At 46.6% G+C, this 25,713-nt stretch overlaps 1 protein-coding gene, 1 long non-coding RNA gene and 4 other non-coding genes across 7 annotated transcripts; 3 read left to right on the forward strand and 3 right to left on the reverse strand.

Moving 5' to 3' along the window:
- The first annotated feature begins 9,708 nt into the window (after positions 1-9,708).
- On the forward strand, positions 9,709-9,782 carry TRNAN-GUU. Its single transcript has one exon. It is a non-coding gene; the product is annotated as a tRNA-Asn (tRNA).
- A 1,160-nt stretch (positions 9,783-10,942) lies between these two features.
- On the reverse strand, positions 10,943-14,214 carry ABT1 (activator of basal transcription 1). The gene is made up of 3 exons (XM_045500524.1): positions 13,888-14,214; positions 13,042-13,247; positions 10,943-12,892 (listed from the first exon to the last, which is right to left on the reverse strand). Exons 1-3 carry the CDS (start codon positions 14,126-14,128, stop codon positions 12,512-12,514), a joined length of 828 nt encoding a protein of 275 aa, XP_045356480.1. The 5' UTR covers positions 14,129-14,214; the 3' UTR covers positions 10,943-12,511.
- A 784-nt stretch (positions 14,215-14,998) lies between these two features.
- Positions 14,999-19,825, forward strand: LOC123609525. Of its 2 annotated transcripts, none has more exons than XR_006717797.1 (3): positions 14,999-15,672; positions 15,955-16,155; positions 18,593-19,825. It is a non-coding gene; the product is annotated as an uncharacterized LOC123609525 (long non-coding RNA). The 2 variants fall into 2 exon arrangements; XR_006717796.1 differs by having other exon boundaries at positions 15,003-15,672; positions 19,006-19,825.
- On the reverse strand, positions 16,060-16,148 carry TRNAY-GUA. Its single transcript is given in 2 exon segments — positions 16,060-16,095; positions 16,112-16,148. It is a non-coding gene; the product is annotated as a tRNA-Tyr (tRNA).
- A 1,617-nt stretch (positions 19,826-21,442) lies between the features above and the next one.
- TRNAY-GUA lies at positions 21,443-21,530 on the reverse strand. Its single transcript is given in 2 exon segments — positions 21,443-21,478; positions 21,494-21,530. It is a non-coding gene; the product is annotated as a tRNA-Tyr (tRNA).
- Positions 21,531-24,931: 3,401 nt separating this feature from the next.
- Positions 24,932-25,004, forward strand: TRNAA-AGC. The gene has a single exon. It is a non-coding gene; the product is annotated as a tRNA-Ala (tRNA).
- Positions 25,005-25,713: the final 709 nt, after the last annotated feature.

Raw genomic sequence — 25,713 nt, forward strand, 5'->3', positions numbered from 1 at the left:
TTTCCCCTTCCAGAATTTACCAGCTTAAAGTCTATACTGCTTCCATTTCCAAGTGTTCATTTCCTATCATGCTACAATCTGCCTTCTCTCAATTTTCTACTTAGCTGCTTTCCCAAAGATCGCCGATCTTTCAGCCGAAGTGCAAGATGTGCTCTCCAGTACTGCAATTCATCTGCCTGCCTCTTTTCTCGTCTCTAGCAACGGGGGAAGGCATGGATTCTCACCCCGGCTTCCTTCCGGACGTCTGTTTTCCTCTCCCCGCGCCCTCACGCCCCCCACGCCTTCTGGCCACGCCCCCAGCCCTCTGGCCACGCCCCTGCCACCGAGCATCCACGAGGGGATGAGCTGATTCCTCCCCGCCCCCCAGCGATTCTGTGGCGGGTGAGGAGGCTTCGTGTTGCCCCTGCCATCTAGGGCTTGTGGTTCGCATTTCTCCGTCCTCCTTTCACGCTCCCCTTACTGCGGCCCCTCCACGCCTACTCCCTGTGTCTGTGTGTGGGGCCGAGTTATGTGTGCCTGAGTTCCTGTGTGTGTTTGTGTCTGAACCTGTGTCCCTGTGAATGGGGAGGGTCTCCCGGGCTGGCCTGGCCGCAGCTCTGCGATGAGAACCACATGTATAAAATGTGTCGTGTGCTTCCGCTGAGTTCTGTGTGTATATATGATATGTTTAAAATCTTGTGCATTGTTTTGTCGGTGTTAACAGTGTAAATTAAATGGAAAACCACTGGAAGGTGTTCACTACACGCACGGAAGAGATCAAGAGTTCCTTTTTCTCCAAAGACAGTAGATAAAGCAAAACGCAAAGTGCAGAAACAGATCTGCATTATATAGGAATTTACTGTACTTAAAAAGTGTCATTTTGGATTAGTGCAGAAAGGATGAGTCACTCAGTAAATGGTGTTAGTCAGATAAAAGCTTAGGAGAAAAAATCAGATCCCTACCACCCTGAGTGCAAAAATAAAGTACAGGTCGGTTAAAAGATTGGAATTCTAAGCCAAACTCTTCCATAATAAAACCAGATGGCCTTGAAGAAAGTCCCTTAACACCTCTGAACCTGAGTCTTCCACTCTCTAAAATATTTACACCATATATTTGCACTATTTAGGTAGCTAGCCACATGTAGCTATTGAGCACATAGAATTTTAGTCTAAATTGAGATATGCTACACTTATATGATACACACTAGATTTGGAAGGGTTCGTGCCAAAAAGAGAATGTAAATTATCTCCTTAATAACATATCAATTTCATGTTAAATGGTATTTTGGATATATTGTGTTAAATAAGGTATATCACTCAAATTACACTTGTCTCTTTTTTCGTTTTCCTTTCATATGGCTACTAAAAAATTTTAAATTGCATATGAGGCTCACATGATATTTCTTTTGAACAGTATCACCGTGTAGTATTTAAGGCCATCCCAAGCTTTGAAAGCCTACTGTTAGTATTTTACGGTGATTCCTTCTATTTGTATGGTAAATTACATCTTCTAGAGCTGTTTTTTGATATATTGTCTCATACAGAGTTCCCAGGAACTCGGAGGATAGCAGTGATTTCCCCAGTCTGCAGATGGTGAGGAAACTAAGCCTGGACTAAAGGTCCGTATGATGGAGTCAGAACTAGACCAGGTCCCTTCTCTGCTGGATTCTGTCACGTTCCGTTTTATATCCATTTGTATGGAACTCGATGCTCATACTGGAGCTGCTTTGAATGTCTGTGGTCGTCAGAGGCTGGCCGCAGCAGGACTGTTGTGTGAGGGGTGCTGGTGTGGGTCCCTTCTTTTGACCTGCTGTTTGCCTCCCTCGTGGGGGAGGGGGGTGTGCAGTAAGCCTCAGAGTTAAAAATCAAGCGGAAGGGAGCTGGCCTCTTCAGGTAGGAACGTCCAGCTTCTGTAGGAACCAAAGAGAAGACATAAAGAGGCAAAATCCCAGAGCAACAAAAATGAATCTTGAAAGAGGCCTATGTGAGTAAAGCAGCAGCTAGGGCCGCTCCATACAGGTTTCCTAACCCGCTGCTCTCTCTACGTGGAAGGTTCCACTGCCATACTTAGAAGAGATCAAGGGTGGTTCTTCCTCCAAAGGCTGTGGAATAAAAATTCCAAACAACTGATCAGTGATTTATATAGCAAGGAATTTTTTTTTTTTTTTTTTTTTTTTTTTTTTTTTTAAGTAGGCTCCTCGCCCAGCACAGACCCCACTGGGGCTTGAATTCCCGACCCTGAGATCAAGACCTGAGCTGAGGTCAAGAGTCAGAAGCTTAACCGACTGGGCCACCCAGGCGCCCCCGAAGTAGTTTATCTTTAAATTGGTATTTAAGTCATGGAGAAAAGGATCATTCATTTGAAATGTGCTTAACACATTAAGGGTTGGGGAAAAGGCATTAAATTCCCACCACACCCAATCTAAAAAACGGTCTGGAGGGGTTTCATTAGAAAAAATGTACTATTTTCTTAATGTAAAACATAACATCATGGTTGTGCCAAAATAAAGTTTAGGATAATTTAAAAAATAATAATCCTTTGTTGTGAAGGCCTTTCTTCACATAATATCAGTGTCAGAAATTATGAAAGAGTTATCAGACTTGACAGTATAAAAACTAAAAACTTAACGTTACTTAATTGCCCCATAGACCAGATGAGGAAGTCTACTCACCATATGTCACGGGCCAGTGTTCCTATTCATGCTATAAAAGAGCTTCTACAAATCAATAACTAAAAATAGGAAAAGATGTGAACAGGGAGTTACTGAGGGAATAAAGTCAATATACACTTGAAAAGAGAGTCACATTCATGAGTAGACACTTTTCCAATGACATCCAGATGGCCAACAGACACATGAAAAGATGCTCAACGTCACTCATCATCAGGGAAATACAAAGCAAAACCACATTTGGATACCGCTTCACACCGGTCAGAGTGGCTAAAATGAACAATTCAGGAAACTGCAGCTGCTGGTGAGGATGTGGAGAAACGGGAACCCTCTTGCACTGTTGGTGGGAATGCAAACTGGTGCAGTCGCTCTGGAAAACGGGGTGGAGGTTCCTCAAAAAATTAAAACTAGAACTACCCTACAACTCACCAATAGCCCTGCTAGGAATTTATCCAAAGGATACAGGAGTGCTGACTCGTAGGGGCACATGTACCCCAATTTATAGCAGCACTATCAACAATAGCCAAATTATGGAAAGAGCCTAAATGTCCATCAACTGATGAATGGATAAAGAAGATGTGGTTTATATATACAATGGAATACTACTTGGCAATAAGAAAGAATAAAATCATGCCATTTGCAGCAACGCAGATGGAACTGGAGGGTATTATGATAAGTGAAATAAATCAGAGAAAGACAGATACCATATATTTTCACTCATGTGGAACTTGAGAAACTTAACAGAAGACCATGAGGGAAGCGAAGGGGAAAAAATAGTTTCAAACAGAGAGGGAGGCAAACTGTAAGAGACTCTTAAATACAAAGAACATACTGAGGGTGGATGGGGAGGTGGGGGAGAGGGCGAAATGGGTGATGGGCGTTGAGGAGGGCACTTATTGGAAGGAGCACTGGGTGTTGTATGGAAGCGATGAACCACAGGAATCTACCCCCAAAACCAAGAGCACATTTTACACACTGTATGTTAGCCAATTTGGCAATAAATCATATTAAAGAAAAAAGAGTCACTTAATATTCAAAGTAATGTAAAAGACTTTGATTATTCTTGAACTTTCCAACTCTTGGTAATGTTTCGTATTAGCAAAGATTAAAACAGTAATAGCCGTATTGGTGGCAGTTTGGAAAAACAGAAACCTTTATAGATTGAATGTTCGTGTCTCCCCCAAATTCTTACGGCTTCATGGCGTTTGGCAGTGGGGCCTTTGGGAGGTGATTAGGTCATGAGGGTGAAACCATCATGAATAGCGTCAGTGCCCTTATGGAAGAGACCCTAGAGAGCCTTCTTGCCCCTTCGGCCATGTGAGCGCCCAGCAAGAAGACCGCCATCTTGAACAGAATCGGGAAGAAGGCCTTCACCAGAACTCTACCATTTTGGCATCCCCGTCCTGGACTTCCAGACTCCAGATTGTAACAAATAAATTTTTGCAGTTTAGAAGCCGCCCAGTCTATAAATAGACTAAACCACTCTTGTACATTACTAGTATGAGTACAAATAGTTTATGTTTATATATGTATATACAGTCTTATTGGAGAAACAAACTTTACACCTGAAATGGTTTGAAAGTAGGAGAATAGTAGCTTTCACATTTAATGTATATATTCTTTAACCCAGCAATTACACTTAAAGGATGTTCTATAAATATACTGATAACAAAAATCTATGTGTCTATATCTACATGGATATTTATTGTAGCCAGCTTGTGATATAGCAAAAAATTGGAAACGATTTAAATGCTAAGTTAAATAAACTATTTAAATCAACTGCGGTGACTCCATTTGATGAAATGCCCAAAATATATTTGTGTAAAGACTATCAAAGTAGGATGTACATTATTGTAAAAAGTGGTATGTTTCTAAATGCATAGAAAAATTCTAGGAGGATATTGAGAATAGTATTTTTATGAATGTTAAAAATAGAGGACATTTTCACCTCCTAATTTTTATGCATGATATATCATCTCATTATTTAAATGTTAAAATTCGGAAAAAACAGGTTGAACAGAACATTAAGAATACAACTATTTAACTGGAGTTGGGCAACTCTTAGAGCATAGCTGTACCATAAACCACTGGGACTGTTTACATGGTAGATCATGGTACTTAAAACCCAATGTCTTTTTTTAGTCGTTCATCTTTTTCTTCTGTCTGTTCTAGAGTTATACCTACCTTTGTTTTCCAAGGGATTTCTCCCTTAGTTTTCTCAACACTCTCAAATCCTCTTGGATTTGATCTGAAGTTATTTTAAGGAATATACCATTAGGAAGCAATTAAAAGTGTGACAAAATACACATACAAGGGGGCACCTGGGTGGCTCAGTCGGTTAAGTGTCCGATTTCGGCTCAGGTCATGATCTCACAGTCTGTGAGTTCGAGCCCCACGTGGGGCTCTGTGCTGACAGCTCAGAGCCTGGAGCTTGCTTCAGATTCTGTGTCTCCCTCTCTCTCTGCCCCTCCCCTGCTCATACTCTGTCTCTCTCTGTCTCAAAAATAAATAAAAACATTAAAAAATTAAAAAAAAAATACACATACAAGGGTGCTTGTCAAAATGAGTCGTAAAATGTATATGTCTAACACTAAGGGATATGCATGATACATTGCAAAAACTAAAAGGCAGGTTATACAGTGATATGTACTGAATGACTCCACTTTAATATATATAGACATGTGTAGGAAAAACATTGGGAATATGCTCATTAAAATGGTTACAGTGATTATTTCTGTTGGTTTATAGGTCTATTTCCCAAATATGTAATAGTGAACATATTTTTGAAATTGAAAATGCAAAATCCATGTTTTTTAAAGAAATTTCATAAAATATAACATAAAATTGACCACTTTAACCGTTTGTACGTTTACAAATGAAGTACATTCCCATGGGGTGCCTGGGTGGCTCCCTCGGTTGAGCGTCTGACTTTGGCTCAGGTCATGATCTCGCAGTTGGTGAGTTCTAGCCCCGCGTCGGGCTCTGTGCTGACAACTTGGAGCCTGGAGCCTGTTTCGGATTCTGTCTCCCTCTCCCTCTGTCCCTATCCTGCCCCTATCCCACATGCACTCTCTCTCTCTCTCTCAAAACATAAATAAACATCAAAACAAAATTAAAAAGGTAAAAAAAGGTAAGTATATTCCCAATGTTGTGTAGCCATCACACTGTCAATTTCTAGAACTTTTTCATCCTCCCAAACAGAAACTCTGTTCCCATTAGAAAGTAACTTCTCATTCTCTCTTCCTCGAGCCCCTGGTAACCTCTCTCGTACTTTCCGCCCCCATGAGTTTGCCTAGTCTAGGTACCTCCTATGAGTGGAATCATACGATATTTGTCCTTTTGTGTCTAGCTTATTTCACTTAGCATAATGTTTTCCCGGTGCATCTCTGTGCAGCATGTATCAGAATTTCATTCTTTTTTAAGGATGAATAATCGTCTGTTGTATGAGTACACCACATTTTGCTCATCCACTCATCTGCTGATGGAAAGTTGCGTTGTTTTCACCCTTGAATCCACGTATTTCAAAATAGTTCTTCGTATAGCTTTGAGGGCCTTGATGCAGTGAAGCTCTTATGTTTCGCCTACGAAATTTAGCTGCCAACTGGTCTCCTTTTTTTTTTTTTTTTCTTTTTAAAGATTTTACTTTTAAGTAATCTCTGCACCCACGTGGGGCTCGAACTCACAACCCCAGGAGTCACATGCTCTATCGGTGGAGCCAGCCGGGCGCCCCTAAATCGTCCTTTCTTAAAAAGATGGCCTCGTATGTCGGTAAACGTCCGGAGAGGATTCTCTGGTGCTGTGTCCCTCAAGTTCTTCTCATCTTTTTCTCTCTTAGGTATCCTCAACGTTCAAGATTTTATACGGTTTCCTTTTACGGGGGAAATAAAACTTACACGCAAAATGCTTTTAAAATAAGAGATCAGCCAAGAACTTCATTGTGACACAGACTTTGTCCAGGCGGAATTCAGAGGAGGGAGGCATCACCCAGCCGGACCCCTTGTTAGGAAAACCAGTTCTGGAAGCCCCATCGCTCAGCGACAGAATCTCTGATGGGACTTCCCACCTGAGGGCCAGAGCCTCTCTGCTGGAAGTGTGCAGTTTTCGTATACATCGTTTGTGATGTGTTCCTGTGGAAATTTCCCCACCGGGACACCCACTATCCTAGTAGGTACTCGAAAGATTTCAAGTATTAGCTGGAGGAAATGAAACACCCGCAGGGAAAGAAGCCTCCCTAGAGGGAAGAGAGGTGGAAAGGAGGTGACATTTGTTAAGCACTTGCTGTGTATGAAGTATGATCATTTCTTTCCAAGAACATTCAAATCTGGGAGTAGGACAACCACCGGAAATGACGCAACCTGGCGGTGGCTTGGCCAGAAGGCGTCTTATTCGGGGTTTGCCTGAACGCGCGGGGCTGTGAGTAGGTTGAATGCGGCCCGACCACCGTGGAAGAACTTTTTCTTTATGTAACAAATGGTTGCTGAGGCTGGACATGATTGTAGACAATGCGCAAATATCAGTGAAGAGAACGTGCATTTGTGAAGTTTGCATTGTGATAGGAGGGTGGGGTAAACACCATAACAAACGGTCGCAACGTTCACACGGCCTGGTTTCGGGGAACAAGTCTGTGAAGCCTGGTGTGTTGTAAAAAGAACCCTGAAAGAGAATCAGGAAGTCGGGTGGTTAACCTTTGCTCTTCTGCTTATAAGCCACATGCCGGTGGGTAACACATGTAGCCTGTTGGGTCCCCATCTTCTTCTTCAGTAAGATGAGTGGAATTCAATCAGTTGGTCCCCAAAATATATTCTCCTTAGCACTCTGTGATTTCTTCACTTTTAATTTAACCAAAGTTTACAGCATTGCCTCAGCACCCCCTCCGCCCCTCCACCCCTCTGCCTACCTCTCCAGAGAGGTACATTCCGGTACATTCTGAAACAAGTCTCCCGAACTGAACAGTCTACGAAATGTATTAACTCCGAAGTGAATTCTATGGGGAATAATAGAACAGCAAACATGATTTGTTTTATCTTATTACGTCCCTCTATGGAACTTAGCGGATTGATTGCTATGACCCAATAAAGCAAGAGGGAGATATTAAAGATGCGTCACTGAATGAAAAGATAGACTAAGGCTACTGTCACCTTGAGTTATACTTTGCAGAGCAAAGGGCATTTTGGGAGAATTCCAGGTGTGATCACTGTGTCCTCACCGTAAGACCAAAGGTCCATTTCCGGGATCCTAATTTGAATACAGGTACAGGTAACAGTGCTCGAGAAACTTCCCTTTGATCGTGTTTTGAGTCTGGTCAGTAACACCCCTCCTTTTTCACATGATTGATTGACTGATTGACTGATTTAACTTAATAGACTATTATTTAAAGCAGTTTTAGATTTGCAGAAAAAATCATCACTGGGGCACCTGGGTGGTTCAGTCAGTTAAGCGTCTGACTTCAGCTCAGGTCATGATCTCACAGGTTTGTGAGTTCGAGGCCTGCGTCAGGCTCTCACCGCCTGGAGCCTGCTTCGGACTCCGTGCCTCCCTTTCTCTGCCCCTGCCCATTCATGTTCTTCTGTCTCTGTCTCTCAAAAATAAATAAACATTTAAAAAGTTTGTTTAATCAAAAAAGAATAATCAGAAAACAGGGAAAAAACCCACAAGAAATAGAGTTCTCACATCCCCCATCCCCCTCTGCACACAATTCCTCCCGTTTGTCGCACTTTGTATCACGCTTTGGCTACTTATTATTACTCTCCAAGCAAAGAAAATTACATCACACCTTAATTTTTCTGATCGCGTTTTCCCAGCTGGGGCTCTTTCCACGGACACATTGCTGCCTATTTCGCACTACGTTCCAGCCTTCCAGACCTTTCCATCTACGCTGTATCCCAAAATACTCAAGTCTGTGCTGAGGACCCTTAAGTGGATGTTTTGACTTTGGAATCTCCGAGATCTTATTTTACTCAACCGGCATTTTAAATTCTTCATGTTTCGTTCCTTTTTTTTTTTTTTTTTCCCTGAAGAAATTCTGTCTCAAGACTGTGACACAGAAATCCTGCCTGAGTCCCAGCTTGCCGGCCAGCTCTATACACATCAGCCCATCAATAGGTAAGGGATGAGATAGACAGACGATGGATTGACTGAGGACTGGTAGATGGATCTAGAAGAGGGGGAGATCTCTAGAGAAAGGAACTGAGATAGAGAGATGAGAGAGAGAAGAGATATTACATATGTTCTGCTTCTCTGGAAGAGCCATGATTGAAACAGTCACTCATGTTTTTCAGCATCTTGTCCCACAGCAATAGCTAAATGGAGCAAGGAGGCCGGAAGTTATCAAATGACATCCAAGTTAATCCTTTTTGGCCAGAATGTCATGTGGGCGTGCCCGTGTGACTCACCAGGAAGTGCCGGTGTTAATCCGCCCCATTGTTACTGATGCTCAATTTGATCCCTGGTGTAAGTGGAGACAGAGGTCATTTTGTAAAGACTTTTCTCTTTGCAGTTAGCAAGAGATCTCTGCGCTGCTGCTTTGGTACGTGAGAATATCCTATTTCCGGGCAAGTACACTTTTACCTGATCATTGAAGGATCCACTGATGCGCCTTCAGACTGTCCCCTAAATGGTTTTCCTCTCTGCGTTTCTCTTACTGGAATCTTTCCCATTGAAGGTATCTTCACCTGTACAGAACCCTTCCAGGGGCTTCCCTATCAACCGGAGTGTTAGCAAAAGCTCTCTTATCGACCTGAAAAGAAATTCGGTCCAGATGTCCTTCACTACTATTGTTATTATTATTATTAATTATTTTATTATAATCACACTTTCTCGGGGTAAGCAGCAGTCCCGCGCCCAGCTCCCCACCCAGTCAACACTCTGAGGTTCCTCTCTAAGAATAATATCTGTATTGTCAAAATTTGTTTTCAAAACATAGGAACAACAGAAACCAGGAAACGAGGGAAGATTTCTTCAATATACATGCCCGGCAAAAGGTTCGCTTCGTGAGTATATCCCACGGTCTGGACTGGGGAAATGACATGATCACGTTGGACAAGCGAGCTCCTCGCGTCCCCGTCTCTGTGGCGCAATCGGTTAGCGCGTTCGGCTGTTAACCGAAAGGTTGGTGGTTCGAGCCCACCCAGGGACGGCCCTTTCCCTTTAAGGACTCCGGTTTTCGGACATTTTGTCGGACAAAATCCGCTTGTGAACATTCTCACAAATAAAATGAAAACCGAGCTAACGTAGCTCCCCAGGGCGTCTTGCGACAGAGGGAGTGTTCCCGTGTTCCCGGATTATTTGCTTGAAAGCCTTCAGGATGCAGCCAGACGTGGGCGCGATCCCGTCATTTTGTCCCTAATTCTACTGAATTTGTTTCCAGATTCCTTCTCCCTCAGCTGCGTTGGTCCATCCGGCGGCGTGAACCCCGGCCGTCCACACCCAGCTGGCCCAGGCTGTCCCCGAGTCAGGTCCTCGGGCTCTGGACGTCGGGAATGGGCCGCGGAGGCAGAGTGCAGGCTTCCATCGAAATCGTCTGACTTTCCTCGCTTATAATCCCCCAGAGGGTCCCTGACACTTTCCATAAAAGGCATTTTGACAAGATCTACCAAAATTACTCTGCAAATCCACTTCTGGGAACGTACCCAATTGCTGCATTTGTACAACTAAAATTGACCCATGTCAGGGTTACTCGTGGCAACATTCAGAAAATAAAGTTTTAAGTGTAAAAGAAGGTATTTTCCTGCCCTCAAAGGGCTTGGTCTGCAGGGAATCAAGCTGCCGGTTCCCCAGAAACTCATGGTCTTCCACCCATTCTTATCTTCATTTCTCGCTCAGCCTGTGATTTACGAAGTTTTCCAGGCTGCGGGTAAGCTCTTTGTGCGAACTACTGAACCGGAGCCTTGGATGCTGACCTTGAATATACTGACACCCGACGCCACCCAGCCTGAGAAGTTTATCTCATTCAAAAAATTCCGAAGCCCCATGTTTTACTTCCTAAATTGTTAGCAACCTAAGGGGAAGAGATTTCTCACTCTTGATATTCTCTTTATCTACCAAAGGTGACAGTGGCACTGGGAATCCTGAATAAGTGAATATGACAGCTTGTCAGATTCTGACACGGCATTTATCTCGCTCACTTGGGAAGACATCATGACCTGAGGAAGCGACCCACAGGAAACAAACTCATGAGAAATGAACACAAACAGGGGTATCAAGTTCCCAAGACTGAGGGTGTAATGTTACACAGATGTTTTTATCAGACGGGGATGAGAGGGTTAGGGACGTGGGAAATGTGACAACCGACAGCCATCATTTTGAACCGTGAGGTCATTTTTATTCTCCCACATAAAGCGCACCTATCGAATAAAAGTCGTAACGGGACTAAGATTTTATCATTTTAGAGCCAAAGAAGTGGATGAATCTGCTTCACCCAAACACACGAGTAATTATATTGAGGAGCGGCGGTGGGGGGGGGGGGGGGGGGGCAGGGAATTAAATTGCACAAGCAAAATCCATTATTATTATAGTCACTCTACTATTTCCTGTAAGTTTAACAGACTGGATGGCGACTAGTGCTTTTTAAGACTTTTTCAGTGATCTCTACACGCAACTCAAGATCGGGAGTCGCTCACTCCATGGACCAAGGCAGCCAGGCGCCCCGGACCGGTTTCGATTTCCAGGAGGCTGCGTCCAGGTTTCCGAACACTTCAGTCTTCCGTTTCTCTTAGTGGCTGCCATGGATTCTGTGCAGCTTCTAAAGCTGCTTTGGTGTTGTTTGTGAGCCCTCCCCCTTGTCTAAGCCCTGATTCGTAGAAGACCACCCGAAGGGCACCGTGCCTAGCTCCTAGGCTTTGTCTCCCTTTACAGTGGTTTGAACCCAACGCTCCATCCATGGAGCTTTGTTTCCAACAACAGGAGTACATCAGGCTCATTCAGATTTCTGTTCACTTTCCAGGAGCGATATGGAAAACTTGGTGAAAACTGACCCCTCTCTGAAGAGTGTGATGAGGGATCAGCTTCATAGTAAGCACTACTTACCTTCCCAGATAAACCAAGCCCTCCCATGGCTCCTCCTCCAGCCCTTATATATTTCTACACGATGCCTGTAGTACCTCTGGACATTATTTCTTGAATATGTCCCTTTCTAGTGGCCTACAACTCTTAATGCCAAGGGCCGTGTGTTATTACCTACTATCACTATGTCCTCATGTAGTGACTTGGTAAATGTGGAATTAGATCATTGATAAAGTGGGCTAAGAAATTAATCTGATAGACAGAAAAGAGTTCAGACTGAAGGTGGAGAGGGAGGGGGAGGTGGCTCTGAGACCAGGAGATGACATTAATGGGACATGAGGAGACAGAAGTTAGAACTTATAAAATGCACCCCCCCACCCCGCACCAATAAACTACAAAAGTATACAAATATATATATTTTTTCTTTTCTATAAATACATTTGGAAGGTGGCTCCCACCCAGTCCCACCCCATTAACCCATCCCTGTTAATCTTTTCTAAATAAAAAGGATGTGGCCGCTACCCTTCACTTACAGTTGGTAAAAAAGTTGCCTGGACTACACATTCCCACTCTAGCTTGAGGTAAAGGCTCTTCCTGAGGCCAGAAAGTGGGATTTTTAGAGGCTCCCACTGGGCAGGAGGCAGACGGCCAAGAATCAAATGAAACAGGCATGTGCAGTAGTCATACTCATGCTAGTATGAATTAGGGGCCTTTGCCAGGCAACAGGAGTGGGAGCGGGGAGGAGAGGCCCACAAAAGGTCTGTCTGAGCACTCATCAGAGACTCCTGGTCTGAGAAAGATAATAAAATGTCTGCCTGAATAGACATTATCAGGGCTACGAGATAGAAGGGGTCTCTCTGCCCTTCATGAGTCCCTGGCTAGTGAGGGTTCTTCCACGCTCTCTGAAGGTGGTGGAGCTCCGAAGATCTTGGCAAGCAGCCCTCGGTTGGAGCGAGCCTGGTCCTGGACGTTAGCCAGGCGAGCCCGTTCACGTCCCCCGGGCCGAGCTGCCTTCCGGGCTCTCAGCTCCTGCTCAGTAGGACGCTGGGCAAAGGCCCAGGTGCCATTCGGGCGGGCGGAGTCCCCATCAGCAGCAAGGAAGCGCTGTCCCCGTTCCACGCTTCGAAGGTAGAAGTCAGTCTCACGCTTGGCCTGGGCAACCTCGGCCCTCAGGCGCTGCCTGCGTACCTGGCGCTCAAAGGCAAGATGTTCGCTGAGGTGGGACCACGTGAAACGGTGCAGGTACTGTGAACAGCAACAACAACAACAAAAACGAGAAAGGACGTGGGTAGGGCGTGGCAGGAAGGCAGAGGAGAGGAGAGCGAGTGGGGCCAACGGGAGGTAAGGGAGCAGCCCCGGCTAGGGCTGGGAAGGCAGACAAGTCCGCCCCTTACCTTGAGGTTCCACAGGTCGTAACGGAAGGGGCTGCGCCGTCGGGCTCCCATGGGCGTGTTGTGCAGACTGGCCGCCACGCGCTTGGCCACTCGCTTGTCCCGAAACTCCACCCAGCCCTCGGTGTAGTCCTTGCTGTACTTGGGCCGCTTTTTCCCTCCCGTGGCCGAGGCTGCCGCCGCCTTCTTCTTGCGCCTCACGAACCCGTCTGCGCGCCGAGGACACAGCAGAGGTTTAAGGGGCCCACGTGGCTCCCAAGGAACTTCACCCCCCACTCGCCCGCGGGCCAGGATCCCACCTCCAGGCCTTTGCCCGGGAAAAGGACTCCAAGTTCCATCCATTCCCCGTGCACCCTTTCCCCACGTCTAACTCCTTTCCTCAAACGTCAACTCCTGCATCAGATCCGCTCCGAACATTCTACTTACAACTCTCACACGCCCCCAATCCCGATTCGATTAGTGTCCGCGCGGGAGCTGGGGTCAGCTGACCACACAGTGTCTAGACCCGGGCCGCGATGACAAAGGGGATGGGTTCAGTGTGTGAAAAAGCCTCTGAGACTTTTATTCAGGATGTACTCACTCAGTAAACTGGTAAAGCTGGTTCAGGAAAGAGGGCTGCGCGGGGTCGACATCAGAAGCCAGAGTTCACCACCCGAGAACTACCCATCTGTGCTCAAGGCGCTACCCACACCTAATCCCGTCTCCTTAAAGGCTTGCGCACCACTCGTCTCCCCGGGCGACGGCCTCGAGTCCCGTGCCCCACAGCGCCTCGGACGCGCACAGCCCGGGCCACGCGACGCGCGGGCGAGTCCACCCTGCTGCCCGCACAGCCAGGGCCTACGCTCTTACCCTCGGGCTGGAAAAAAACGCGCCCGACCTCGCCATAGGCGCTGAGGAGGTTCCGTACGTGCAGAGGCCGAAAGCGGGGCGGAAGGTGGCCCAAGTACACAATACCCGGCACTACCCGCTTCTTGCCGCCGCAAGCCGCCTCTTCGGATTCCTCCTGCTCCTCCTCCGCTTCTGGTTCCTGGTCTCTCGCTTCCGGGGGCTCCTGCTCCGCAGCCTCCTTCTCCAACTCCTCGGCCTCCATGCTGGCGGGGACCAGAAGCACGACAGCCGTAAAGCGCCGCGCCGCGCCGGCTGCCGCGCACCGAGTACGCCGGCCGGCGGCGAGGGGGCGGGACCGACGCGGGCGAAGATAAATGGAAGAACCAGATTGGGTGGAGAGAGCGGAAGTGGGGGCCGAAGCGGCCGCGAGATCCGAAGCTGGCGGGTGGGAGCCGGGAGTCGAGCAGGCCCAGAGGCAGGAGCCGAGCGGGTGGGTTCCCAAGTGTTAACGCGCCCTAGAGAACGCCTTGGTGAGGTGTAGAAAGGCGGGAAGCAGGCTCTTCTTGGAAATGCTGGAAAACTGGGAAGTTGGGAGAGGTTTCTGTGTGTCAGCGATCAAAACAGCATTTTACCCAAGGGACCCGGCTGTGCCTCCGGTTGGGGGCTGTTCCACCTTTTACAGTTTACTGCAGTTTTTAAAATTGTCTTGAGTTTTGAAATTTGAATTATTTTTCCAAATTTAGCTGCGAGTGTTGAATGTTTCTAAGTTTTGGAAATGTAGCTTCGCAAATACAGGTTTTGGAAGTGAGATTTGCATTTGGAAAATTTCAGTTGTGACCTCAAGTAGTTTACAAGTATTTTGTTTGCTTTAAAGTATTCATTTTAGATTTGATTTCGTAAAGATGTCCCCCAAATGTTCATGTGTAACAGTTACTGCCCTAACGTTAAATACGTGCTTGGCGCCTATCATACATTTGTACTGATACGTGATGCGTGTTTATATTATAAACACCTGTTGGCACCTATACACGCGGCCCGGAGTCTGGGGGCCCCCCGGGCGGCGCGCTTAACCCTGGTCTCGCGAGACCTGTCTGTGCGGACGGCCCCGCGGGCGGTCTTGGCACTCCTGCTGAGACCTCTCTCCCGCAGGTGCCTGGCTCCGCCCTGTCCCGTCGCACGCGGACGCGCCCAGCAGGGGGCGCCGTCGCCGTGCTCTTGGAGCCGCTGTTCCTTCCACGCGCACCTGCAGTGGGGCGGAAAGGGGCGCGGCCTGGAATGCGGACAAACCCTCCAGCCCGCTTTCCGGAAGGGGCCCGGGGCGAGTTTAAGCGTAACTTAGACCCGCCCTCGCTGCAGCCGGACGGAAATTCCCATCCCGCTGGAACAGGCGAGGGCGCCGAGGAACCCAGAGGACTGCAGCAGGGGGCGCAGGTGTCCGTCCACAAGCTACCTTCCTAGGTGACAGCTCCTGCCAGAGAGCCTCCCAGTATATTCCTGCAGGAACGCAGCGCCACGCTCTTCCTGGAGTGGGCGAAAGATCTAATAAACTCGAGTTCCTACACGCCGGTTTCATTAATGTTACGAAAGCAAACTTTATCATTTGCCCGCCGCTCCTTTTTTCGAGGCGGGAGAGGGCGGTAAGAGGCACAGACTCGGTCCCGTATGCCATTCTTCCGTCCTCGAAGCACCGAGCAACTACGGATGAAGTGAGAGCACATCTCGGCACTGCTTCAAGAGGCCGGGGTGGGAAGGGGGGCATCTGCGGAAATAGATGCTTCCTGTTGTACCCATGTGATGGCTGCGATGGTAACGTATGCTGTTTTCTCGACCTTGTGTGTGTTTCAAGTTGCCATTAATTAAATGTTTATGCGCTTAAATATCAGCATAACAGAGAGTTCAGAAAGACCACCGGGCCTCCAAAATGAATTGTAAACTTTGGGTCAAGACGTCCTTCCGGTTGTCCGCCCTCCCCATGACCCTTTCCCAAACTCCATGAAAAGTCAGCCTTCCTGGAGACCCCGACTTACATAAGCAGCTTTTTGTGTACGTATGTGGGGGTCGTTTACTATTGTTTTTATCATTTTTCAGTCCTACGAGTTCATCTGTCCGCCCAACTGTAGTTGTTCAAGTTTTCCTACACCCGCTAAGGGACCAGGTGTGCAGTGTCACCGAAAACCTTTCAAAAAGGCCAAGTCCTTCGAGCCGGATTCGAACCAGCGACCTAAGGATGACCACAACCACACGCCTACAGTCCTCCGCTCTACCAACTGAGCTATTGAAGGCTTGGTGGTAAGACTTGTTAGAATACCTTAATGTTTCTCCCAATGGTTTTGTTTGGATTCTATTTTTAAAATCTAGTGGGGATTTTTTTCTAGGGTGCTGGAAATGTTCTAAAACTGATAGGGGTCGCGATCATAGAGGTATATTAAAAAATCAATATTCATAAAAACTTAAGTTTTGTGCTTTTTACTGCTTGTTTCAGGTCTTTAAAAAAGGAAACACCACCATCCATGTTCTATATCCTGCTCCCTGAGGCCCATCACCCTTATCCCTACTGCAGCCCTGCTGTCCCGGCCACTTAACGCCTGTTATAGTGGCCAATAAATGATAACTTATCCTAAATATAGATAACTGGGTTGAAGAAGGCTCTACTGTCTTAAAGCAGAGACACTGCCAAGTTCATTTTGGAAACATTGCATTTCTCCTTGTTGAAAGACAAGGAAAGTGTACAGACGGAAATGTGCTAGACCCAAACCACGAGGGGCATCGTGTATGCGAGTGTATGTCTAGGAACTGAGTGCCTCATATTAGAGTGGACCAAATAAATGAAATACGCCCCTCCCCAATTTTGAGAAGAGCAATGTAGACATTTATTGGGGGGGGGGGGGGGAGATGCTATCATGCATTGCTAATGAACACCTGTAATGGTATTTGGCTTCCTGGTTGAACACGGTTGGAGAAAACAGGAAGCCATCTGGACAGACATTTCTCGATGATGTATCCTTAGAAAAGATTTCTGGTAAGTTTATCTATAAAAGAGTATTTCTTATTTAAAAACACTTCGTAACTGTAGCCTTGAAAAAATACATTTTTCTTCAGAAGATCCTACCCGGTGACTTCTATGAGAAATCTGCCAACACATAATTCATATTAAATGTAGTTATTCTGTTCCCTCTCATGAGAAACTAAGAATATATGGTCTAGTACATTTCTCTCCTTTTTTTTTTTAAGTTTATGTATTTATTTTTAAGAGACAGAGAGAAAACGTGGGGGAGGGGCAGAGAGAGCTGTTTTCAAAAGATACCACTGAGAAAATGAAAAGTCAAACCACAGACTGGGAGACAGTATTTGCAGAACAAACATCTGATATACAAGACTTTTATCCAGTATAAAGCATTCTCACAACTCAATCAGGAGGCAAACAATTCAATTTTTTTAAAAAAAGGGAAGGATCTCAACAGACATTTCACCGGAGATGTGCAGATGACCTATAACTACCTGAAAAGGTACACGTCATTAGCCAGGAGGGAAATGCAGATTAAGCCCCAGGAGATGCCTCCACACATTCATCAAAGGAGGCCGAAATCTAAGACGACCCCAAGATTTTCACCCACCTCTTAGAATATCTGAATAATCCCCTCCCCATAAATGTGGGTGGGACATGTGAATGTGTTACAGTGTTCGTTATGATTCTGAATGGCCAATATTTAAAAGACTGTGCTAAGATGTGGAGAAACGAACTGCAATGAGAATGTAAAACGGTATGGCCCCCTTGGATAACAGCTGGTAGTTTCTTTGAAAGTTAAATACACACTTCCCATAGGAGCCAGCAGTCCCATGCCTATGTTATTTACCGAAAACAAATGAAAACGCACGTCCACACAAAGACTTACATCCGAAATATTTATAGCCACGTAATAGTCGGTGAGGACCGCCATGACAACGCGCCACAGGCTGGGTGACTCAAGCAACAGAAATTTATTTCCTCACAGCTCTGGAAGCTGAGGCCCAAGATCAAGGTGTCAGCAGGGTTGATTTCTTCTGCGGCCTCTGTTTGGCCTCAGAAGGGTATCTTCTTGTTTCTTCCTTCCACGGTAGTTACTTTGTACTCACATGCTCCTAGCGACTCTCTCTGTGTCCTCATCACCTCCTCTTATAAAGATGCCAGCCAGATCGGGTCAAGGCACACAATGAATGCAGTAACGTCTTTCAGGGTCCGTCTCCAAGTACGGTCTCATTCTGATGTACTGGAAATCAGGGCTTCAACATAGGAGCGGGGCGGGGGGGTGGTTATTCGGTCCATAACAAGCAGTTTTGTTATTAACAAGAAAACCAATAACAACTTTCATTAGCTGGTGAGTGAAGAAACAAATCGTAGTACATCCCTACCATGGGCTACTGACCAGTAAGAGGGAATGAACCATGGATATACACCCGGTGAATCCCAACAGCACTGCTAGGTAAAGGAAGCCAGGCTCCCAGCCGCACACTACGCGAGTCTCTCTCGAGACTTTTGCAAAAAGTACTGCGACGGAAAGCAGATCAGTGCTTCTGAAGGCGGAAGGAAACTTTTTGGAGGGATGAAAAGGTTCTATGTCATGATGGTTGTGGTAGTTCTATGACTGAATATAATTTTCAAGACTCACCGAACTATACACTTAAAAAGACTTAAAAGGAATGGATTTTACTATGTGTGTGGGGGTTTTTTTGTTTTGTTTTGTTTTAGAGAGAGAGAGAGTGCACAAGCAGGGGAGAGGGGCAGGGGGGAGAGAGAATCTTCAGCAGGTTCCGACACCAGGGCTCGGCTCGATCTCACACACCACGAGATCCTGACCTGAGCCAAAATCAAGAGTCAAATGCTTAACCAACCGAGCCCCCCAGGAGCCCCTGACTTTTACTGTGTTTAAATTACATTTCAATAGAAGTAATTAAAAACAAAAGAAAACTGGTCATCCATACGGAAACTTCAACACCAACTCGATGCCATTGCTAAGCAGTCTGTTTCTTGCTGCCCACGGCCTCCTTAGCACCGATTCCCAACTTACTCTGTTTACTTGTTCTTTTACCCATAGTACTTACTATTTGCAGCGCATTATGCAATTACACAAATTTGTGTTTATCCTATTTTTAAATCTCCAGTGCGTTCAAGCTGATGTTTTGTATCACATACAAGAGTTTTAGTCGTCCTAAATGTCACATTTGGACAGACCTAGTTGCATTTATGAAAAGCCGCGTAGAAACAGATGCAAATCCTTCACCAGCGAAGGAACCAGCGTGCGTCACTCAGAGATGCTAGACTTTCAGCAAACTGACGTTCTCATGGACTTTTATGTTGTCTCCCCCCAGGGGAAGCCAAGCGTGTTTGGCTTTTAGGAAGGAGGGTGGGCAGAATCGTTGGTGGCTGCGTGGTGAGCTGTAATGGACACTATTGGTTTTCAAAAATCTCCTGACATTGTGTTGTACCATATCTAAGATTAGAGTTCTTTACTCCTTTAGAAATAGATGTGGCCGTGTGACACAACTGTTTTGACAAATGAGATGTCCCTCCTGGAAGTTGGAGAGCCAGTGAGCCATCCACCACACCCCTCTTGACCCTTCCCCTGACAAAATATGATCTGAGTTGTTGGGGATCCACAAGGAGCCCACTAGGCAAACCATGACTGATTTATATGACGCCGAAGAGTTTCCGGTTACGAGCCATCATGATTTGCAGAGGGGGAATGCTTGTGACGGCAGTGTAACCTACCCTACTCAGGCGGACACATACAGGAAATGTGCAAGTCTGAATCCACGCAGAAGGCTCATTCTCCTCCTAGGAAAACACCCAACAGAAATGTGTGAGCTTCTGCACCAAGAGATATGTATGGTAAGAGGGTTCAAAGATTCGTTGGTTGGTTGGTTTCCAATTGTCCGTGTTCTATCGCTGAGTGAAAGAAAAGTTCAGTGACGTTGGCCGAGAGTCTGCCTGCCAGCCTAGTGTCATTTTGTATTACTTTAAGAGAGGTGAGTTTTTCTTCCAGTCACTCCAAGAAACGGATTCCAGGAAAGTATTCGGGAAAAGCTGCTCGTCGTAGGCTCAGGCTCTTTGTGGAATTTCTAAATGTGTTGAGCTAAAAGTGGAGCAAATTTATCAGAGTGAATCCAGATCTTGGATGGGATTTGAAAAGGCTGTGGCAATTTTTCAAGACTGAAAACTGCAGTAGTTGGGACTCCGGCAAAAAGGATGTAAGTCGTTAGACACGAGGCGTTTCCCCTGCTCTGTCCTGCGTCGCGTGGGCCACAGGACTGCCCTGTTCTCCTTTCCTCTCTTGCAACAACATTCCAGAATTCAGCCTGCTTAAAACTTGGTAGCTTCTACCGGCCGTTTGGTTGCTGGGAACAGGCTTCCCCAAAGACAGACTGAAAAGGACAGCAGGAATCTTCAAACCCTCCTAATTCCTTGCTGTTCCTGAAAATTACCATTCGAGATCATTTTGAAATGTTGGGTTTTACACCAAACTATTAGCAAACAGGCTGAGCATGATATTCTACGAGAAGCTACACAACTGTCTCAAACATGCATGCCATGTCTAAGTTCACGGCCGAAAGCTAGAGGAAAGCTGTGGGTGGTCTCGTCCCCCTGACGGCGCGCAGCAGACAGGGCTTCCGCAGGCCCAGCTCCTTCGAATTAAGCAGTATCCGCGATCGGCTGGGAGCAGAGCAGGTGTCTTGGGTCACGAGCGAACCCGCGTGTACAAGTTCGACCTCCTCGTTTGTCTGCACGCGTCCCAGCGCGGGGACATCCCCAAGGTGCAGGCGGCCTCCCACCCGCGCACTCGGTTCATCTGAAAGGTGATTGTCCTCCACTCCTGGTGTGTTTGCAGAAGGGACAGGAGGCTTGGGCTGGTCCTGTCCGCTCTTCCGTCCTTCACACCGATCTCTGCGAGACACAGGAGCGGGAGAAAGGAGAACACATCTCGGGTTTGTGCCCAAAGGTCACAGGTTGCGGGCAGGGTGTGGCTCTGGGGTTAGACGGTGCCACGGTGGTGGCCGTATCTGGGCGGTGGGTACGATGGGAGTTCGTTATGCTGTGTCCTGGGTGTGTCTGAAATTTCTCCGACAGAAGGCTTCTTCAGACATCACCGGGCTAACAGGGCCCCCAGCGGCGGGCGCGCACCCCAACGTCGGAGACACTCGCGCGCCCTCGCGGTTGCGCGGCGCGGAGCCGGCGCCGGGGCCGCGCGCGGGGAAACGCTGAACCTGGAACCCGGGACGGCCGCGCGCAGGGAGCCCAGGGTCGAGGCCGCGCGCGCGGAGCCGGGCGGCCCTCGCGAGCGTGTGAGTTTCACAGGCGAAAAGGTGAACGGAGACTCGTGGGAAGGGCTTCCCCAGCCCCTTCCCCCCTTCCCTAGAGCCACCGCGTTGGCAGTCTGTTCCAACGCGCTTTGTGCTTGTAAATAAGAGAGCGCGTTCAGGTTTGAATCTCAATTAAAACCTGAAACTGCACAGCGCGGAAAGGGACTATTCCCTGCGTTCAGTAAGGGTCTAAATGTTGCTGTGGCGTCGCTGGAGTGGTCTACGATTTCCAAAATTGTCGTCCTTCGAGCCGGACTCGAACCAGCGACCTAAGGATGTCCAACTATCGCACCTACAGTCCTCCGCTCTACCAACTGAGCTATCGAAGGACTCCTGGGAGGCACCCTTTCAGGATTCCTAAAATAACGTCGGTCCAGACGGTCTCTGTGTTGGTAATGTTCACGTGCACTTTTCACAGTGCAGCCTTAAGCTGACTTCCTAGACCCCGAATGTGTGATCTGGATGGACAGCTGGTTCCATGGGTTTATAAAGACATGAAATTCATTGGGTTATACATATAAGACATTAGGATATCACTTACGTAGCTCTCAAGCAAAACCCCTAAGGCTGTCCCCTGTCCTCCTCCCCCAGGAACAATATAGCTGAAGGTAGTGCCCTCTTATTATGGACCGATTTCCTTCCTTCCTCTCTGGTTACCTACTCCTTCTCTCCAAAGTGTCAAAGTTTGCTCAATAAATGTTATGGTTGCCCTAAATACAGACAACTAGGTTGGAGAAGATCCCTGGGTTGTGAACAGAGCAAGGTCCCATGCATTTTGGTACATTGCAGTACTCCACAGTGAAAGTCCAATGGGAAATCGTGTCTATTCTTAACTCTAATGATGAAAAATGTGGAGTGTTGTGTGTGTGTGTGTGTGTGTAAATGTTCTTAGTTGGATAAATATGATCTGGGTGGTTCACATCCCACTGCATAATTATAGTAGAGCAATTAAAATGAAACAAAAATTCTTAAAATTCTTAAGTGGAAATATAAATATTCCTTACCCAAAGAAAATCAGACAACATTGAGGTTCAACAGAAATTGATCAGTTTCCTTGCACCTGCTACAGAAACAGACACAAGTAGAGAATTTGCTAAACTACCTGGAGCAAAAAGGCTTTCCTTTGTAATATATTTAAGGAAAAGATTAAGTGGGTTTCTCTATAAAATAGCTGTGCTTCTTATAATAAAAGTTCTACGAAACCATATTATTGGAAAAAAAAAATCCAAATTTTTCTTCAAATGGCAATTGCCAGTGCCTCCTATTAGAAACATTGAGAGCTCATAGTTGGTAGGGAGCTCAGTAATTAAGTCCCTTTCCATGAGACGCTAATGAAACGGAACCTAGTAACGTTCCTTTCAATGTTCCTAACCTAATAGAGGATTAGCAGCTAGAGAAAAAGGGTCCTAAGAAGTGGACGGTTTCTCTTAACATTATCAGGTGTCCTTTCTGTGCTTTGAATACCAAGTAGAAAACGTTGCCAACAAGTGCTGAAATTTCAGGATGGTGATGGATTCATCGCTGGGGCCACACTTAGAGGAACAGGAAGTTCCCGGAAAGGACACAGGAAGGAGTAAGCCCACCTTTCCTCCTTCTCCAGCCTTTCATTCTCCTCCTAGCTTCCCTTTTGGCAGTAAATCAGCAATGTGGTTCACAGACTCCCATCTCCTTTATCACAAGGCAGATTAAAAAGGGGTTTTTGTCTTAGTCTGCTCAGGCTGCTGTGACAAAATGCCACAGCCTGGGGTGGCTTAAACAACAAAAATTATTTTTTTCTCACAGTTCTGGAGGCTGGAAGCCCATGACCAAGGCCGTTCAGTTCCTGTGACAGCTCTCTTCTTGGCTTGCAGATGGCCCGTCTCCTGGCTGTACCTTCACAGGGCAGAGAAAGAATGGGCTCTTTGGGGGCTCCCCTGTAAGCCACCAATCCCAGGGGATCAGGGCCCCGCCCTTACAACCTGGGAAACCTTAGTTACTTCCTTATTCCAAATACAATCACCCTGGGGGTTAGAGCTTCAACATGTGAATTTGGGGGGAACGCAATTCAGTCCAGAACAGAGTTTAGAGTGGAGTCTGGTAACAACTGGTAAAACGTCCATGTGAGTTTTAAAGTAATATTCTTGATTTTCATTTGGTCTCTGTGGAAGCCGAGTGTTGGGAAATGTAACACCCAACACAGTGGGACTGGAAACTAACTCCCAGCTCATGGCTGCAGGCCCCCAGACAAACCAGTCGCTGCCGGTGCGGTCAGTCATGCCAGTGTTCCGTCCATGGACCTGAGCTGTGGAGCAGGCCTACTTTCTGTCGCTAAAATTCCACACCTACACCCTTCGTAGAATCATAGGGAAAATAAATAGGGAGGAAAAAGTGAGCGGAGGCCAAATGGACTTCTGCAGCAGGGTGAATTCTGTCCAGGAAAGAATAGGGGAGACACATCCAGATGCTGGGGACAGTCAGGGTGGGGCTGGCCTGGAGCTAAGTTTTGAACTGAACGGTGGGTTTCTACACACACTCGGAAAACCCGAGTTGTGAACTCTCTTTCCTAAGTTGTGGGGAGGCAAGAAGGTGGAAGTTTTCGTCAGTCAGAGGGCTATTCATCCGCGTTTTTATCAGCCCTGATTGCAAAGAAAAAGCAAAAAAGGAGAGCAGACGTGAAGGGCATTTTAAGGATCTTGGAAAGGGCTGTTCTGCATAGGGACGGAGAGTCACTTTCTTAATTGAGATGTTTCTCCTCCGTTTGAATTTTGATCGCTTGCTTCAATTTCACTGAGACTAAAAAATAACACTAAACCAAATAGAGGAAGTCTCTAATGATGGAATATTAGGCAAAGAAGTCGAAGGTGTAGATGGGGCTGAAAGCCTTCATATGGCTTTCCTGCACGTGATGGGCTCCTGGCAATGCCCAGCGAATCCTGCTCTTCGGAGCTAGCTCTGTACAGTAAGCAGCACCTAGTACAGTACCTGGTACTTAGTACCCAATAAGTCCTGAAGAAAAAGAGGTGACTACTGCCTTTGTCTTTTTGCAAAGACTCTAGGTCTCAGCCTGCAGGCAGAATTATCTTAGCATCCGATTAATGTTTACCTTGGAAAAATGCAAAATAACTTTTACACCCTTTAATCAAAATCAGAAATATAGAAGCCAGAATGAAAGGAGAAATAAACTGGGACGCGCGCCCCCTCGTGGCCATGTATCCACAGGCGGGGATTTTCTTTTTTTTTTAAGCCAGTTTTTTTAAGGGGTATTTTTTTTTTTTTTTTTTTTTTTTAAGGGATATCTGTGGGGACTCCGGAGAGTCTGTTTCTGAAGCCAGCAGAGTCAACTGGTGGAAAATGTAGGGGTGCAGGGATTGTCAGGGCCTATTGCGAAGGCCAAAGCCGAGCCTCTTTGCTCGAGAAACTTAGTTTCCCCTCCTGGATGCACCTGCAATTTCCTTCCATTCCCTGTTTCCACAGATGGACGTCCAGGGTTAAACTCTTGCCCAATTTCTAAGACAAGTGTTTCTGAGGACTCCACGGCCTGGATTCCAGCTGCAATCTGAGCTCTTTTACCGACAGGGTCCAGAAGCGTAGGACAGGTTGTAGGTGGCGCCGAGGGACAGAATCGCCATTGATCTGCGGCCCCGCACCCCAAACAATTGGCTAAGACCGACTACAAACAGGTGGCGCGACACGTTCTGAATGGCCTCCAGATTTCAAAGTGGGGAAGAGAGGCGTGGCGGCGTGTCCGGACGGGGAATTAGCTCAAATGGTAGAGCGCTCGCTTAGCATGCGAGAGGTAGCGGGATCGATGCCCGCATTCTCCAGTTTTGCGTTCTCTTCCCCGCTGGCTTTTGCTTTCCTGCTCCTCTAAACAGACGGAGATGATGGAGACATCACCAGCTGGGAGCAGGGCCCAGGTCATAACAGGGAAGGCCTTCAGACAGTGCCAGGATAGGAAGGCTGAGGTCTTTAGGATTTGGCAGACGTTTTGCAGATTTGAATATTGGTCCCTGCCACGTGGACTTACGAATCGACACTTCAATTATTTATGCATTAATATTGTATTTTTATTCTCAATCTATTTCCCACACATCTGACCTATGTAGGGCCACCTCAAGTTCTTAAAACTGGAAGGAAGGATTCCCATTTCTTAGTGAGATGGTGAAGAGCCACATAATCAAGTATATTTTAGACTTGTTTTTTTATGTATGCAGTTTTCCTCCTCTGGAGTTGGGCGGCTATATCTTTGGAGGTGGTGGTGATGATGTGGATACTGATACCGGGCTGTGGCAGAAAATGGCCCAGTCACAAGAGGGTGGAGAACCTCGGTGGTGCCTTCAGAAGCTCAGGCCAGGACTCTCTAATACACTTTGCATCCAGAGCCCAAAAGTTATCTTTGAAAAGAAAATCGGACCAGTTTTCTTCTTTACTCTTTTGCCCCAGTTCGCTTTCAAAAAACAAATTTCATCAGGAGCTATCGGTTAACACCAATCTTCAGCCCTTAATAGGGATAGTTTCCAATATGGTTTAGGC

This window comes from Leopardus geoffroyi, chromosome B2 (genome assembly GCF_018350155.1).
Source record: "Leopardus geoffroyi isolate Oge1 chromosome B2, O.geoffroyi_Oge1_pat1.0, whole genome shotgun sequence".
NCBI classification, from domain to species: Eukaryota; Metazoa; Chordata; class Mammalia; order Carnivora; family Felidae; genus Leopardus; species Leopardus geoffroyi.

Bases quoted from the DNA above. Each gene is read 5' to 3' on its own strand.
- ABT1 (XM_045500524.1), bottom strand. From the start codon at position 14,128: ATGGAGGCCGAGGAGTTGGAGAAGGAGGCTGCGGAGCAGGAGCCCCCG. The intron at 13,248-13,887 runs GTAAGAGCGTAG...CTCGGCGCGCAG, and splicing joins CGTTTTTTTCCAGCCCGAGG to ACGGGTTCGTGAGGCGCAAG. The intron at 12,893-13,041 runs GTAAGGGGCGGA...TGCTGTTCACAG, and splicing joins ACGACCTGTGGAACCTCAAG to TACCTGCACCGTTTCACGTG.